This window comes from Caloenas nicobarica, chromosome Z (genome assembly GCF_036013445.1).
Source record: "Caloenas nicobarica isolate bCalNic1 chromosome Z, bCalNic1.hap1, whole genome shotgun sequence".
Classification (NCBI taxonomy): domain Eukaryota; kingdom Metazoa; phylum Chordata; class Aves; order Columbiformes; family Columbidae; genus Caloenas; species Caloenas nicobarica.
The window spans coordinates 13,238,866-13,257,093 of NC_088284.1; the positions used below are offsets into that span (position 1 = coordinate 13,238,866).

The 18,228-nt window shown below is 45.5% G+C and overlaps 1 protein-coding gene across 1 annotated transcript in view; it reads left to right on the plus strand.

Annotated features, from left to right (window-relative positions):
* Positions 1-14,839: 14,839 nt before the first annotated feature.
* Positions 14,840-18,228, plus strand: part of PGM5 (phosphoglucomutase 5) — a 67,250-nt gene continuing 63,861 nt past the window's right edge. Inside the window, exon 1 of the mRNA XM_065655483.1 lies at positions 14,840-15,324. Coding sequence (XP_065511555.1) covers positions 15,064-15,324 — 261 coding nt within the window. The 5' untranslated portion in view covers positions 14,840-15,063. The remainder of the gene's footprint in view (positions 15,325-18,228) is intronic.

Below are 18,228 nucleotides of genomic sequence, written 5' to 3' on the forward strand. Positions count from 1 at the left end.
AGCTTTCTGTCTTTGTTCTATCTTCAAGACCATGACCCTGCCAGTTCAGGATTTGGGGTACTGGGGACAGCACATTTTCACTGTATTGTCTAAACTGCCCTGTGTGATTTGTTATGGGGTTCTCTGATACTGTGTTTGAGTGCTGTCCCGAAAACATAGTTTGAAGCTTTTATCTCTGTGCTTGATACTTCTACAGTTTAGAGTTGAACTTCTTGCCCTGTACCTTCTCCAGTAGTCATTGTTCACCTCTTAGCTTTAGAGGGATGTGTTAATTACAACTGAGTGCAAAATGAGTGAATGCAAAAAGTTAAGGTGGAATTAAAAATGTTTCAAAACATAATTCTAGGACATGCAGCAGATATTCCGAAGAACGGACTCTTAGCTACAGTGCTACATGAATGCTTCCTGATGTGTCTGAACAAGTAAAAATTTGTTTTCACTGCTAGTGGAGCGTTAACTTGTCACATACCTAGCATTTGCTTTGTGATAAAAGGTGCATCAAATTAGGGGGAAAAAATAAAAAAGGAAGGAGGATGTTCCTTTATCAGCCATCTTATCAGCCTGTGCCTGTTGCCCCTCATCCTGTCATTGGGCACCACTGAAAGGAGTCTGGTCCCATCCTCCTGACACCCACCCTTGAGATATTTATAAACATTGATAACATCGTCCCTCAGCCTTTTCCAGACTGAGCAGATCCAGCTCTATCAGTCTCGCCTCACAAGAAAGGTGCTCTAGGCCCCTCATCATCTTCACAGCCTGCCACTGGACTACATCCAGTAATTCCTTATCCTTTTTAAACTGGAGAGCCCAGAACTGGATGCAGAACCAAGGAACCGAAGTGGGTTGAAGTCAGGTTGGGCAGAAGGCTGGAGGCAGCGGGCAGGCACTGCTCAGTCGTTTCCTGGGCAGTGGGGACATGGACAGTGGGTGGCCAAGGGATGCTCAGGGGGGCAAGGAAGGGTCTGGAAAGGAAAAGCATTAGCATTTTTTGCTAGGCATATCCCAAGAGGGGCACAGTGGGGAGAAAGCTGCATCTTCTCATGAGGAAGGGATGGCCATCGTGGCTGTAGAACAGCCATTCATGTCTGGGCCCACTTCTGAGCCAAAATGATGCCCAAGATAATAATACTTTCCTTCCCCTGCCTGCACCTGAGACGTGCTAAGCCTTAGGCAGATGCCGAGCATCAGTTGCATTGACAAAAATAATACATTTTCTTCCCTGCCAGAGGCAAAAGAGTTTCCTTCTTAGAGGCAGAACTCAATGATTTTATCACCTTTTGTGCCCTCACCAACTTTGAACATCTACAGAAATTGCCTTTCCAAACCAGCATTTTTTCCACTGTGTTCTACTTTCCCCATGTTATTATAGGCCCTGTTAAGCCTGAAAATAAACAACAGAAATTACCTCCCTCCTTGCATGAAACATCACACCATTTCCTTACACCACCTGTCATGTTTAATTTTCAGGAAATGATCAGTGTTTACGAATCCCAGGGAGACAGAGGTTTACTTTTTCTGATTGATGACATCCTTTAAAATTTGAGCAGTTCTGAATTTGCTAGATTTTTGGTGGATTCTTACTTTCTGATCCTTAAGTATAACAACCTTCCTCAGCGCCCTCCTGCCCCACTGGGGCAGGCGGTGGCAGTGGGGTGGTCATCCGTGCCCCGTTCTGTCCCCCGTGGGCAGGATGTGGCCAGTTGGGACAGGACGGGTCAGGCTGGGGTCCCAGCCGCACATTGTCCCCATGAGCCCCCCAGCTCCACCGCCCAGCTGCCCTGCAGAGCCTGCAGCAGCGGCACCTGCGCCTGCAACCCGGGCACTGCCCCGGCTACCGGGAGTGCCGGCCCGAGCAGCGCCCATCGTTTCTTCTTCCTCCCTCTCTGACCCACTTGAGCATCATTTGTGTTTATTTGCTACCAGGCTTTGCTCTCCATCACTGCTCCGCAGCTCCGCTTTGCACCCCAGTTTACTATATACGTTTACACATGTGGGATACCATGCATTTGTTCTCTTTATTTTGCCCTTAAACCCAGTTGTAGCCAGGTCCGGGCCTGCATTGTTTTAACTGACTGTGAGTGAATCACTATGGGGTCTCCAGTGCTAGGCCTGTGCCCCATCTCTTAACACCCCACGCCTCTTCTCCTCTACACCACATTCTTGTCTCCACTTCTCAAGGCCACTGATACCGTATCAGGCTGCGTCATTGCATTACAGTCATAAATATCTCATTCTGCAAGGAATGGCAGTTAGTTACTTCTACTTGTGAAAATCTGTGGTTGTAACATACAAGGATAAAAAAGTAAAACAAATCAGCAATAGATACCAGGTCAGCTAGAGAAACTGCTGTCACAGGTAACCCAGACAACACACAGCTGCAGGAAGGTTCTGAGAAAAGATCAGCCAGAGCTGGCGTGACAAACCTCAGCCCTGGGGCTCTCTGCACTTGCTGCAAAGCTCATGGCCTGTTGCTGGCAGAGGCAGTGCCACACTGGAGGGTGACATGTTACGTTCCCATCCCAGTGCCCTGCACATGATTGTTCTGTTCTTCCTGCAATGGACACGTGGCGAGCAAACGGACCAGATAGGAAGCCAGAGTCTGGTTAGGGCCATCAGCTTCACAGAGGCATCAGGGCTCCAGTGCAGCTTGGTCCGAGTCCTGCATCCATAGACATCCGTGGAAATTTGGGGAAAAGAACTGAGCTGTAATGGATCAAGCATCAAGCAGACTAGGAAATGTATCGCTTGTTAAGAAATGAGTAAAAGATTTGCCACTTGCATTTACTCATAAATATTGGTCTCAAATATACATAAATGCTTCCAATCTTCAAGCATAGTGGAAAGTCACAGTGATTTTACTGTCCTTTCTTGGGTAGTCTGAAATATAGGCTAGTTTCACATGGCTCTCTTAACAGGATTTCAAACCCATCTACAAACATAGCTTGTTAATAGTTTTTTTGATCCTTTTTTTTTTTTGTGGGAATGCAGATTTCCTATAGATGTGTTCCCAGATTGCGCTACAGCACAAGTCTTCTCCCAGTGTTTCCTGCATACAACGGCAAGGTATTTTTTTTGTGCTGTTCCAGGGGAAACAGCTCAGTGGTTCAAATTGTCAGGAGTGAGTGCACAGAGCCTGATTCCCTTCCACCAAGTGACCGGTTTGGGGAAGCAGTCATTCCGCGCTGCCAGCAGCACTTTCCCAGAGGGAGCCCAGCCAGGATTTACAGCCAGCAATAGCAGGGCAGTCTTTCTCTTCTTTTCTTTTTCTTTTCCTTTTCCTTTTCCCTTTCCTTTCCTTTCCTTTCCTTTCCTTTCCTTTCCTTTCCTTTCCTTTCCTTTCCTTTCCTTCCTTTTCCTTTTCCTTTTCCTTTTCCTTTTCCTTTTCCTTTTCCTTTTCCTTTTCCTTTTCCTTTTCTCTCTCTCTTTTCCCTCCCTCCCTCCCTCCCTCCCGGCCTCTGATTAGGATATCAACCATACATTGAGAAATAGTTATTTCAGGTAGGAGGATGGTGGATTCCAATTGTTTAGGTAACATGGTGAGGGCAATGGTGGGGCTGTGTTTAAAACCTTGGGACGAGTTGTTAAAGGCATGTTATATTGCACCTGGGTAAAAGCAAACTTCAGTTTATCTCGCTCTTGTATCATGATCACAATGAACATATGTTTTATACCTGGCACTCCCATCCATGGAAATGCACATGAATTTATTCTATTGACTATACAATGCTGGCAACAGAGGCAGTGGAAAGGCCATGCTTTTTTATATCAAACCTGATTTTTTTTTTTTTTTAAACAGGACACCTTAGACTATTATATGGTGAATATTTTTTTTTCTATAGTACCCTGTTGCTCTGTTTGATTAATTCTGTCGCACACTTTATACCAGGACCAAGTAGCTTGTACTGAATATTAACAGATAATACCGACCATTAGGCAGGGGTGGGGCTATTTGTAGTATATTTTTAGGCTTAACTGCATGCAGTTTGTCTTTCCTGTAGTGGGAGGACTACCAAATTCCCATTTTCCACAGCTGCTTGCCCAAGACTGTCCTTTCAGAGTACCCACTCCCATAATTCTCATTTTGACCAACAGCAAGGGGTGTTCAGTACCCTTACTGCAGAACAACAATCCAGCCCCTATAGCCGAGTGGATGTTAACCGCACTATTCACACCTACCCCGAAAACCCTTCCTTCCGCGCAGGACCCTTTTCCTTCATGCCAATGCCACCGTGCCGGTCAGATGCTCCGCTGGGAGGTTTGTGGGTTTTGTTTTTTATTTTTTTTCCTGGAGCTGAGTGCCGGGGGGCACCGCACCGGCACAGTCCCAAACTTCACCTTGGATCCCTAAAAAATTCCTGTCTGTTTCCCAGGGTCTGAGTCTCTTCTTCATACAAACATTTTAACTGAGTGGTAAGACATGTGGGTGTGCAAGGGATAGCACATGTCAGGGAAAAGAAAGCGCTTTGCACGTTTTCTGTACTTACTTAAAACAGGCTCTCAGACTTTGTAAACACAAAAGTGGGCGACTGTTTCGTGAAGCCCTCAAGTCTTGTGCTACTTTTTCTAGTAAAGCAACTTTCTCCACAGGAGGAGAGACTGTTCCTGTCTCTCACACAGCATTAGCTGAAAGGTAAGGTCCATTACTTTGTCCATTACAAATCAGTGTTTATCATTTGGGAGATATGCCAATTGCCATACAACGTAATGGCAGTCAGATGTTTTTCTGTGAAGGCCAGAACGCAGCTGTGTGGCTTGGGACAGCGAACCTCTTGTTGCAAGTGCTGTTCCTGATGCCCCAGGTCCCGTGGCAGGGGAAGAGATGGTTCTGCTGTGAGGCTGAGTGTTTCCCAAGGAGGCTTTTTGAGCCCTGAGTCTCATGTGAGCTACCCATCCGTTAAGGACTGCTTGCTGTGGTCGTTGTGTTGCTAGTCTGTCTGTACGATGGTTTTGTTAACCAGTTTGGGAGCCTTGAGTGCAAGAGAAGCAGCAGAGAACTAAAGATCAAGTTGTAAAACCATGGTTTTCATGCTTATTCTCTTTGAATTACATCATTGAATACTCCCAAAAATTCTTTCTCCAGCAGTCCAGAGGGCAATACATGTTATAGTGAGACTGAAAGTTACTAACATCCTGGATGTTAGTGTCGTAACACCCACAACATCTCATGCAGGGTGTGGTTTTTGCTCTGAGTGAAAAGAGCATTGCATCCCATTGCAAGCATGGGGCTTTTCGTATCGTGGGGCAGGGAGCCCCAGCCCAGGGCAGTAGCCAGCAGAATTCAGGAATTTCAGCAGCACAGCTGCCTCTCTTGCTTTTTAGGGAGTAAACCAGGGCCAGTAGCAGCATATCATTATAAATGTTGTGCTAGCACTCAGAAGCAGTTGTCATTACTGCCTCCAGCATTTTATTCCATCCCTAGAAACACCCACTGTGCCTGCACCCTATTTTATAAGCAGTGGCCGCCCACATTCATTGCTAACTCTGAAATATTTCTGGCTTTGCAAATTGAAGTCCCTGAGGTTTCAACATTTCACTTACACATTTCTGTATTTTCCTCTGTGATATTTCCAGGAAAATTTTCACATAGGTTATACAGTACCTTTTAAAATTATCTGACTGTCAATATTCACGAGTTTCTTATTTTAGCTGTTGTCAGACTGATTCGTTTACAGGGCTGAGGAACAGATAGCCTCGTATACAACAGCAGAATTTTGGGAGGGGGGAAAGATAAGTTTCAAAACTTTAAAACCACCTATTTTTACTTTCAGTTTTATTAGAAAACTATTCTTCAGAAATACAAGTGTGAGGAAAATCTACTTGTGTTAATTTGCTCTGCTTTCCTAAGAATTAACTTTACTTTCCTAGTTCAGAAATTGCCTTATAGGATGGCTTGCCTCTGCTAGGAACACCTCTTTCTAATTTTGTCCTGGAAGGCAAATAGAGAAAGTGGCATTTTTATGGCTGAATCTTCCTGTGGCCAAACCTGTGCTTACTTTACAATAAGCCCTTCTTCTACAGTTTTTTCTTCAAAATGCCTTTCTTCTATGGAAGAAGTGGCAGTTCTTTATCTAATATGAAGAAAGGCTAGTTAGCTGAAGTAAAGTCCCATTTCCTCTAGAATCTGAACTTTGGTATTAACCATTTAAGATTGCTAGGCTGCTTATTTTTTTCAAAAACTCTGATGCTTTCCTTACACTGATATGGCTGCCATGAGTGTATTGGAAATTATCTGAACAAAGGCTGTGTTGATACAATATTAAAACTGTGTTTTCCAGTCAGAGTCATAGAATAGTTTGGGTTGGAATGGACCTTTAAAGGTCATCTAGTCCAACTGCCCTGCAGTGAGCAGGGACATCTTCAACTAGATCAAGTTGCTCATAAGTAATAGCCTGAATAAACAAACCTTAATTGTAGTATTTTAATTTGCTTCTTTGTAAAATTACTGCTTGTTCCAGAAAATGTCTTGTGGTTTCAGCTTCTGCCTTACAAGAACTGGAGGAACGTGAGTAAAAATCAAACTGACACAGCTTCTGGAGTTCTGGTTTGCAAACCAGAAAATCAGAAAACATGGTACCTCAGAGGACATCTCTTCACAGTTATGACTATGAAGCAGCATGGTACTTGGGCTGAAACAGAATTTACAGCCCAGTAAGTGAATTTTGCTCAATGAAGAATTTTGCTATTGTCTCCAGGGTAAACTGAATTTGTTTCCAAATGCGGATTTATCCTAGCTCCTCCCTTAACACAGGATTTCTTTTCCGTTTTTTTGCCGTCACGTAACCGAGCGGCTCACAGAGATGTCACCGAAAACGAGTATTTGCTGCCATCTAGTGGTAACATTTACTTTAGCACCTGTTTGTGCTTTGCTCTGCAGCAATGCAGGTTTCGTTTTCTCGTAGGAACGTCTGTTTGATTCTGGTCCTATGCCCTTTTCCAGGTAGTAGAGGAGAAGATTTATGAAGAATAAAAAGCCTTTATCCTTTTACTGATGATTCAGTCTAAAATCATTGCAAGACTGAATGATGACATCAAACATGCCTAAGAAGACAAGCGGTAGCTTCCCACCCCCACCACCATAAGAAGAGGGATAACTTTAATCATGTTCTTCAAACACAGTGGAGAGAGTATTATCTTTATAGTTATTTTTTTCCCCCAGGTATTCTTGATGCTACAGGATGGACAGTGATGCATGAAATCCTGAGGTGTCACTTGCATCTGCAATATACCATGCTTGGTGTGCTGAGTTACAGCTGCTATTGCTCGGTTTAGCTCTGTAGATATCAATAAAGCTGCATCACTTTATGGTCTTTGAAGAAATGTCAAATAAGGCACCCCTGCTTCGCATCATTTAAAGGTAGTTACAGTGACAGCTGTTAGGTGACACGTGCTCTGGACAGGACTGTCCAATAACACAGCAGAAACCCAGGAAAACCATGTGTGTTAAATCTGAGATGCTGCATTCTGCCCAAGGTTTGTCGTGCAGAAAAGGATGCATATAGTATTGCTGGGAAAGGGCAGGATGGAAGACAAATGAGGCTATGCCATAATGCACCACTGGTTAAGAGATAACACTAAGGAAAAGTGATGTGGGGTCCACAAAGATCCACTTCCAAGTTTATGTGAACCTCTTGTTAACTACCTGTGTTATAAAAGAGATAGTTATAAAACTGTCATACATTTTCAAGCATGCTTCCAGCCCTTTCCACTTGAATGTGATCTTAGGAAGGCTGAAAGAGAAGCTTGTAAACTTTGGACTGAGATCTCCCCAGAATAATAATTTTGTGTTAAGGCAGGGATAACTTCCACACTGGAGGAAAGCTGGAAATAAAGGTCCAGATACCCCAGGAAATGGCTCCTTTGATAGGGTGTTTGCTGGTTAGTCATGGCCATGGCAGAGGCTGGAAGGGAAGTGGCATCATTGACATAACCTGATTCAAAGTAAAACCCAAGAGGTAAAGGCAAACAAAAGCAAGTCACACCAGCACCCTCGGTAAAAGTGGTAGGTAGAAACAATCCTCCACTTCTGTGCAAAGGGAGCTTCCTGGGAAAAAGAGCTTGTAATTCTAGAATAAAGAAATGAGGTAGCATGTTACTTCTCTAAAAGCACTGTGATCTAAATAAGATGGACTTGTTCAAGCCAGTTCCATGACAGATTCAGTTCTGCAGCAGTAGGCTCTGAAGACCTCAACCCAGATATTGACTACACATATAGCTACATTAACTCAGTGTCTCTGGCAATCTTAAGGAAATAGCCTACTTAACACCTGCAATTGATACTTTATTTTATTTTAGCTAACTTTCAACTGCATCTGCCAAGTATAGCTACAAAAATTTTGCAGGGTGCATAAAATTTTTGTTCCACTTACACTTTTACATAATCTGAATAAGAAAATCCGAAGTTACTCCAGATTTATCTGAGGCCAGATGAAAGGTCAGGCAAGACCAGGAGGAGAAGACACATCAAAACTGAAAGGCTATTTTGTCTGACTACAAGTATCTAAAAACAGATACACATCCCAATGGATACCCCTAATTAAACACCCTTCCTGGCTTGCAGATCGTGAGAACTGAGACCGAACTTCTCAGAAATGAGGCAGAGTATATGGTAGGTTACAGGAGGGAAAAATAAATCAGACTTATCCTGTGGACAGACTTTCAAAGAGCAGACTTAAAGATAGACCAGACATGCCCACAGAAGGAGGCGCTGCTTGACCACTCTCCACAGGTGACACCTGCAGTTGGGTGAGGTTCTCAGCGACAAATCAGGACTTGAGGCATCCTGAAATTATACCTTTCACTTATTTTGTCTTTCTTTCTGGATTATTTTTATCCATATACAGTACTGCTTTTATGTCTATCTAACCTCATCGGCAGCCAAAGAAACAATCAGAGCCACTCCAATATGGAGAGGTTGTTTAGCACACATTTTTCTTCTCTTCATCAACTACAGTCAGAAGATAAAATAAGTTTCCTGGCAAAATCAATTTGTCAGCTAGAATTTAGAGTATGCTTGCTGAAAAATTGCTTGACCCTTGGTATGAAGGGGAACTCTTAAATAGTGTTCCCCTAACTCACAGAGCTGGAAAGAGCAGACAGTGAAGGGTGAAATTACCCATTAATATTTCAGTGCGTGAGGGGGAAAAAAAAAAAAAAGGAAACCTTTAAGCGACTATGCAAATAGATCAAAATTGTGATACTGACACTAATTAAGGAATTGCTGGAATTCTGTCTGGAACCCTTTCTTAAAATAGGGCTTTTTAATCCTTGGGTCTCATACTGCTTTCTAAAAGGCCAGTGAACTTGTTTGGTGAACTGAGGGACTTAAATATGTTGTGACTTCCCCAAAAACTCAAAAAGAAAATTGGTATTAAATTTCTCCCCCCTCCCCATTCCAAGGAGCTGTTTTTCCATGCTGGTTTCTTCTTCCATGCTGCTTGTATTCCTGAACAGTTTCAGTCTTGAGTCCTTGTCAGAAACACTGTGACTCAGAGCAGGGGTGATGACAGTTTGCTTTTCCTACCTCGATATATTGTTGAGGAAGCTGGTATATATAAGACAAGGAATCCTTGTATCATATCACACTCGTATTGGGTGTGTATCTTCCTTCAGATATGTTTGTTATCAGCTGGGATGTTGGGGGAACATTTCCTGCTCTGCGTTTTTATGTATGCTTTGACTTAATGTCAAAAACCCCAGACTTCTTAAATGGATGTTCAGTAGGTCTGTACTATAAATTCAGTCTCTGCTTCATGTACCAATCTGTCAGTGTCAGCAAGAACACCATCATTTTCTCTGCTACCTTTACTACCTAGCATCCCCGGGCTGGTAGATAGACAACCAGCATGTATTTGAGAATGTATGTTTCACTTCTTTGTTACAACTGCCCAGCTCCCAGGACCAAACCATTGTGCCTCAGCTGAGATTTTCGTTTTACTCACTAATTCCACCACTGAAAACGATAAACACGCATAGACAACGTGTTAGCTTATAAGGAGTGGACTTCAGTCCATGAAGTATTTTTTCTGCCAGGATTGTGCAGTACACAGGTGGGTGATCATGTGGAAGAGGCCATTTAGTTGGCAGTATCTGTAAGGTGTATTTTGTCACGGTTACAGAATGTGATGTCATCTGAACACTACAGCCTGGATGGCCCAGTCTCGTGTCAGTCTCACTGGATGCAGTGGTAGCACCTATTTCTGAAAATAAGACCTGAAATCTCCAGGACTGCGGCAGTAGGACTGGTTTGTAGGTTGTGTTTTATTCTTTGCATATCATGTGCCAGAATACCAACCATGTGGATAAAGCTTCCACTCTTAACTCGTGACATAATTGATAAATACCCATAAATGGAAGTATAAGGCTTCCACAGTGCATACAGAATAAGCTCCTGCTAAATCAGGCCTTGGCGACACGTTGCTTACTTGGCAATACAAACAGCTTCTTAAACAGAATATATCTGTCTCCATCACACAGTCTAGCAAGACTGCAATGACTGCACACTTAATATTACATACAGTAAGATTATTAACTTACTTGCAGCTAGAAAAAACGTTCTTATCTCTTGACAGTGGGCAAAACCAAGGGCGTAATGCATTCTTCAATACCCAGCACTTCCACACAGAGCTCGTGTTGGACTCAGAGAATCTGTCACTTCCTGAGCAGGAATTTAATTAGTTAATTAAAAAATGTCAATATTTGAGAATGTTAGTATTTTAGATGGGTTAAATATATTTCCAGATTTTGTGAAGAAGTCACATGGGATCCACATCGGACATCTTTTGCTCTTTTTCTAGATTGCATCTCTGCTACATTCATTCTGGGCATTAACTGTGCTGAAGAATATTTACGGGTAGTGTGAGGGAATTGTACTGCAGAGTAGCCTCTCCAAATGCATTCTGCTCCCATGGGAGGAGTGTCAGTCAACCATGAGCCAGCGCGGCTCTTTCCTGTCCCTAGCCTTTCCCTTCCCCAGCCCCATCACGGCTCTTTCCACCCTTGAATCATGTTCCTTCCCAATGTGTACTTAATTCAATGACAGCAATAAGCATCGTGTATGTTGACAGTTCATCATTCTATCCTGAACTTTCTGGTATTAATTTATTTTTATTTCCCACACAGAAAAAAAATAATCTCACATAACAATCCCAACATGAACTCAAGTGAAAAATACAGTTTCTTCTCACAAGGTGCTCTCTGCAGATGCCCTGACTCCTAATGTTGGTAGCTAGTGTGTGCTCAAAGAATTGTACAGATTTTACAGCTTATTTGAATGATTGAGTCTAGCAGCTGCTAAACAAGGGTTACTGAACAGTACTGGGAAAAATTTGAATCATATATTACTTACAGTGTTTTTATCAATGCAGCATTTATTCTGCTCCCTGTTCACCCCTGTGCCAATCCAGATAGGCTGCCTAATGAGAAGCTGTCATTTGTGCAGAAGCATATCCTCTGTATCTTGGATTTCAGACATCCAGCAAAAGCTGCTGCACAGCAGTGCCTGTTTGGGCTACACAGCCATTTAGCAAACCTAGCATGTGGAGTAAGACTTTAACACATCTGGTTTTACTTCCCTTAGTCTACAAGGAGTGGATAACAGGTGACGGATCTAAGAAAGCTGTGTAAAAAAGCAGAATAGTGCTCTTGCTAGCGAGGTGACATACACCAAGGAGAAGCATCGCATGCACGACTGGAAAGAGGGCTCACTTCGACTCCCAGGAATTACATTTTATTTCCTTTCCTGTGCCAGTGAGTCACATTCAAAGCTGCTGTTAAGGCGACAGGAGAATTAAAGTGTCAGCTGCTTCCCCTGCTGGTCTCAGTGCTGGCAGCAGAGCCCAGACCAGCGATGGAGCTGCTGAAGTCTGGCAGGAACTGGAGCGAGGACAAGACAGTTGGTTGTGCCCATGTTCAGATGCTGCTTCTTCCTCACGTTGGCAAGAACTGTCATGCAATGAATCTGCTGCTCGTGCCCCCGTGTAACACCAGGGCATTTCCACGGAATCATGGAAAACAAGAGTGATGGGACTGGTCTGTCACTAACAGTGGAAAACAAAAAATTGCCAGTGATTCTCAGATATCCGAAGCACTAATTTGAGTAGGCATATTGTTAGAATTCTGAAATGGATATTTATCTCTATGTTCTCTGCTATGCACGAAACTACTTAAATAAACTTTCTGCAGATGAGTCTTTGGGCATTTGGGGGTTCATCCTTTTTACAAAAGTTGCTTTCTCTGTTACGTTAATGATTGGTGATCTTTCCTCCTTTCCTCAGTCCCTTCCTTCCTCTCTTGTTTCTCCTAATTTGATGGATAGTAACAGGCAATTTTATAAGCCAGACCCGATTTATAAAACATCACGAGTGCTGACATAATAGTAAATCAATCAGCAATTACGAGAATTATGTTTTCGGGTTTTTTTTTCCTGATTGGGCTTTGTTAATCAATTTGCATGTAAGTTTGTGTGAAAATGTTCCTTAGAGCAATCATTCTGTTTCACAGTAATTAGAGACTTACAGCTGTAGTGAAATACAGCCTTTTCTGGTGATTAAGTGTAATTTCCTGAAAACAGCCTCACTGAGTTCGAGTGTCCACCAGATCATAAATACTACTTCTCAATAAAGCTGTGCTATGAGGGAACTAATTTTCCTATACAAGTATAAAATACACTTTCTCTGCCTTTTCTAAACAGTTTATCATAAGACTTACACAGAAAGGCTTTCATTTGCGAACTGAAAGACAGAGTAAGTCATTCAACATATTAAAAAAAAATCTCTTTTAATTTTTTTAACTCCTAAGAAATTCATGTTTTGAGACAAAATCATCACAAGTCAAAGAAAACAAAGTTTTCATGAGTAGGAACCACCTCAGTTGGGGGCACTGGGTTTTAAAACTATTTTTGCCTTTATTAGCAAAACAATATATTAATTGAAATTAGTAATTTTCTCTGAGTAGGCTTGATAAGCCAACATTTTATTTTTAGAACATTTTTCAGAATGTTTTCTTCAATAGCTCAGGTTAACAATCTTCATCTTACAATAACACTACTGTGCACCATTTTTCAAATGATGACTGACAGTTCAGTGGCAGGACGAGAATTTGAACTGCAACGTATGGCACCATGGGTAATGGCTGAATTAATTTTGAGTATCCACATTTCTATCACAAACATATGTTGTATGAAACAACTGTAAAACTATGTTTCCGTCTAAAACTCAGGTACTATTCTAGCACTGAATTGTGATCTTAGTAGTGCAACTGAAGGAACAAAACTTGCTTATTTAATGGTGCTTGTACAGTTCTGCTGCAACATTTGCAAGTTGTTGCGGAAGATTTTTCCTTAATAGAAACTCTATGGCCCAGTATACAGGCGTTCCTTCCAAAGAGCTAGAATTCCTACTAAGTGGATTAGTGAATTCCTGCTAAGTGGATTAGTTTATTTAAACTAAACTGTTCGGCCTTGCCTAATGTAGCGTGTAAGGCAGTGGTCACTGTCAAAGGGATGAATAGCAGACAATCGTATCTTAAACTATCATACTCTCTATCTGCTATGAACCACTACAGGGTCTACAGAGACTAGGCTCAAAACCACAACAGATTTCCTTTGGTTACTGTTCATCAGGTGACTTCCACTGACTCTTAATGAGCTCTTAGTCTACGGAACTGACAAAACCATTTTACCCCATGTTTGCCTGGCCACCTCCTGCGACGCAGCAAATGTGTTGTCTTGCTGAGCCGTGACACTCTGTTGTGCTTTTGAGCAGTTTATGAGCAGACTCCTTTGTAGAGACCTGAAGAACGCCTTACAAAGTTATTTTTGTCTGCTCAGGTGCAGGTCTACACCAGGGATTTCTTAAGCACAAGAACGACATCTAGGTTCCATGATTATTTTTTCCAACTCTCCAGCCAACAGTTGTCCCGGCAAAATATTGTTGTGTGTGCCCAGTGTGAAACAAGCATTTGGATGGAAAATTTCAGCTGATGTTTGACAGTCACAGGCATCTGTAAACACAGCCTTTATACTGGGAAATGTCAGGCATCTTTGCAATTGCCAGTTGCAACCTCTGCAGAATGAACTGAAGCAGAATGAACACATATGTCAACGAACTGAGTCTCACCACATCCCTATGAAATACCTTACAGAATTTCAAAGGGAAAGACACCTTCAGAGGGTTGCTCAGCCTCACAGGGAGTAAGACTGGATGGAAACGAGCGCGATCATTTATCCTGCAGTCAGACCAGAGCCTTCCTGCAGAACTCAGCTCCTGCTGTGAAAAAAATCTAAACCCAACCCCCCTCGGTAAGCTTACTTGCTACACAAAAACCTTGCTTCCGAACAATACAGTAAAAAAAAAAAAAAAAAAAATCGATTCCCCTCGCTTAGGGTACTAGTAGTCAAAGAACTTGTTCGCTCTTTAATTGCCTGTTCTTCCGTTTTCTCGCTCGCAGGACGGGCCAGCACCACCTCCCAAGCTCGCTGCAGCCCGGGACTGACCCTCTGCCGCGGGGCAGGGGCGGCGGCCGCTCGTCGTGCCGCCCGGCGGTGCGCGGCTGCCCGGGCACGGCGGCTGCCGTTCTGCCGGTGGCCAGCGGGGACAGGACGGGACGGCCGCAGCTCTGACAGCGCTGATCCCCCCGCGCAAGTGTGTCGCGCTGGCTCGCCCTCTCCCCCTGCCTCCAGTTACAGCCCTGGCAGGAGACCGCGAGTCTCGGCTTCGCTTTCCAGGGTTATTTTTGGCCGGGGCCGCCGCATGCTGATGGCAGCGGACTGGAAGCCCCGGGCGTCCTTGCGGGCGGCAGGCGCCGGGGGGGGCCCCGCCGGGCGGGGGAAGGGGCGGCGCGCACCCCGCGCCCGCCCCGGCTGGCCCGCGGCGCCGGGCTCCCGCCGCCGGGCCGTCGGGGGCCGGCCGGGCGTGCCTGTGGCCCCGCGGGGGGCGGCCGTGAGGGAGCCCGGCCCCGCGGCAGGGAAACGCCTCTCCGCTCCGCGCCGCCGGCCGGGCAGTGTGCCTGAGGGGCTGCCGCTCCCCAGCGGAGCCACAGCCGGGCGGGCGGCAGCGGGCCGCCGCCATGGAGAGGACCCCCATCCCGGTGCTGACGGTGCAGACGGCGCCCTACGAGGACCAGCGGCCGACGGGCGGCGGGGGGCTGCGGCGGCCCACGGCGCTCTTCGAGAGCCAGCGCAACTACCTGCCCAACTTCGTGCAGAGCCTCCTCTCCTCCGTCGACCTCCGCGACCGCCAGGGCTGCACGATGGTGGTGGGCAGCGACGGCAGGTACTTCAGCAAGACGGCCATCGAGATCGTCGTCCAGATGGCCGCGGCCAACGGGGTAAGCGGACCCGCTCACCCTTCCCGCTGCCCTCACGCCGTCCCCTCGGGGCCGCCGGAGCCGGGCCCCCTCAGCCGCCCCCGGGCCCTTCGGGCGGGCGTCCGCCCCCCGGCAGCGGGGTCCGCGCCCTGCCCTGCCCGCTCCGGCTCCTCCCGGCGCTGAGGGAGCCCGGAGTAGCCGCACGGGGAACGGGCGAGAACGGCTTTGTGTCATAACGCGGGTAGCGCGGAATGCACAAGTCAAAGCCGGACGGACTCCGCGTCCCGCTGCCTGTGAGCGCTCTGCGCGCCCGGTGCCCGGGCCAGCGCGGTGCCCGGGCCAGCGCGGTGCCGGCTCCTGCCCGCCTTAGGCCGTACCGCAGGCTTTGGCGTGGCTGGTTCTGTCCGTGTATAACGGAGGTGATCGTGATGATCTCAGGAGACTGCTGGCCATACCGTGCTGTTTCACACCTTATTTTAGACGGAGGCAGGAATGGGAGCTGATAAACACGGTTGACTCTGCAGGAGAAAATATAGCGTAATTAAAAAGCGTATGGGAAACTAAGGTGTCAGACGTGTATGTGCAGCTCAGCATCTTTTAAAAATATTCAAGGAAAATGGTATTATTGAAGCATGAGGAATTCAGCATTTTGGCCGCATCTTAAGAAAATAATTGTTCTTCTCTATTGTTCACTTGCAAACAAATTACAAAATGCAGGAAGACAACAGTTGCAAATACCTCTGTGGTAGATGGGTGCCAGCTTTTCTTGCGCAGTTTTGAAAATAGGAAAGAACTCGGGAAGAAAACAGCTGTCATCTGATTGATATATGCACATTCATGTATTAGTTAGTGTGTAGGTACAGAAAGCTGGAAATACTAGCTAACGTAGGCTTGAGGTTTCTACTTCAAATCAGAGTTGAAACAGCTGTCTCTTGTTAGGATGGCTAAATTGATTCTCCATATCTGGCAAAAGAAATGATTAAATTTGTAGGGGCTTTTTCTAGTGTAGTGTATTTACATTTTTTTTTCCCCCAAAAGCTTCATTCTTTAAATGCAGTCCTGTTTTATAACCAGGTCTTTCAGCTTTTTAATATGTGTCTGAATTTTCCATGCTGATTTACTGTCACATATAAGCTAGATGGATTACTCAGCCTGGTATAAATAATGAGTATTTAAAATTTTTGCTAAGGCATGCTCTCACTGTGCAGATACTATCGAGACGCTGAGTGATACCTGCGATTTCAGAGACTGACTGCGTTACGTGCTTTTGCAAGCTCATCATTCATGCAGAGGCTTGGTAGAGGCCAGGGCTCATGTGGTCCAGGGTGTGCAGGGGCTTTCGAGGAGACAGTGGCAATGGTGGGCACGCTGGCGAGGGTGGCACAGTGGCGTTCCCTCCGCAGGGACAAGGAGCAAGCGCAGAGCAGCGTGAGCAGGCTGGTGTGTGGGGCGTTGAGAGCAAGGTAGGACGGCTGCTCCCTGGCCTCTTCCCCCACATAGCCCGATGTAGGAAGCCTCGCTGCTGGAGTCGTTCCTGTTGACCAGGCAGGACGAAGCACAGCGATGGCTGAAGCAAGAACTTGCCTGCCAAGGCTCAGGTCCTTGCCTGCTCTTGCACACTGGTAGGAGCTACTGAGAGGGTTAAAGCCACAAAGTGATCACAAGGACTGAGGTGCTAAGGAAGACAAGACGTTTAGGCTTTAGGATACCAGGAGCTTGTCAGCCAGGTTATGTGTATTCAGGACTCCTTCCTCACTAATTTTGCTTGTCAGCTTACTGCCTTCCTGCTGCTTCTGTCATGTTCACTGTTTTGCTCTGTTTCCCCTGAAGATCAGGTCTTCTTGACCTCAGAAGGTTTCCAGACATGTTTCTGGCACCTTGCTGTAGTAGTGCTTCCCCTTTCTTAACTTATTGCAAGTTTCTTGGAAACACAGTTTCTCCCTCGTGTTTTCTTAAGCCAAAACCCCAAGCTTTTCTGCTGACAGTTCCCACAAATATCTGAGTTCAAGCATGATACTCTTACTGATGACACAGTCCTCACAAATTCAGCAGGCCAGCTGGTGGAGTGCTACTGATACTGAAAAGGCTTCCCATTTCCATGTGCTAATGCTCCATCCCCTCTCTGCCGTCCTCACCGCGCACCGTCACCCCAGTTTCTCTCAAGCACACTGTAAATGCATAAGCCTCACATTTACTTAGTGAATACTGTTTGTGTGTTTTATTCTTTGGCTGTTAAAATACATCTGCTGGGAAAATATCCAGACCTCCCTGAAGATGTTGTTTAGTGCTGTGCTATGGGAGTAGGGAGAGAGGATGGGAATACTCCTGAGGACAAAGATCTCTCTCTGTGGATGAGGTTAATGTCATTAGAAGGCGTGTAGCCAGTATTACAAGGAGAAGAAGTGAGCTGACGTAGGCAGGGTCGGTTGAAATACGTGGAAGCCTTGAAGTTGCATTCACAACTTTTAGCCGCCCCAGAGTGCCAGGAGAGGGGTAGCCATGTAGTGCTGCTAAATTCAACTTGAATCTCCTTCCTGGAAGACACATACCAAGTCTTATGGTTAATTGTGCCCTCCGAGTACAAAAATAGAAGGGATTTTCTATTATCAACAGTTAAGTGTATTGCCCTTTAGAGCCACTAGGTTCCCCTTGTTCTAATTTGGTGACTCACCCTGCATTCCCCCTGCGTTAACAGCCTTGCACAGTTGGCATAAGCCCCGGTACAAGGAATGAGCTGAGGCCCCTGCCCGGTCAGCTGCCGGTGCTTGCCCTGCCACCGTCTCATCTCCCGTCCCTCTGGCTCATGCCCTCCAGTTTGGGGTTGCAGGTGTAGCCTGTGCAGGCTTCCGCTGGTCGCAACAGCTACAGGCTGGTCCGTGCTGTGCAGTGTCATCAGCACATGCTCCAACAAACCTTTCTGTCCAG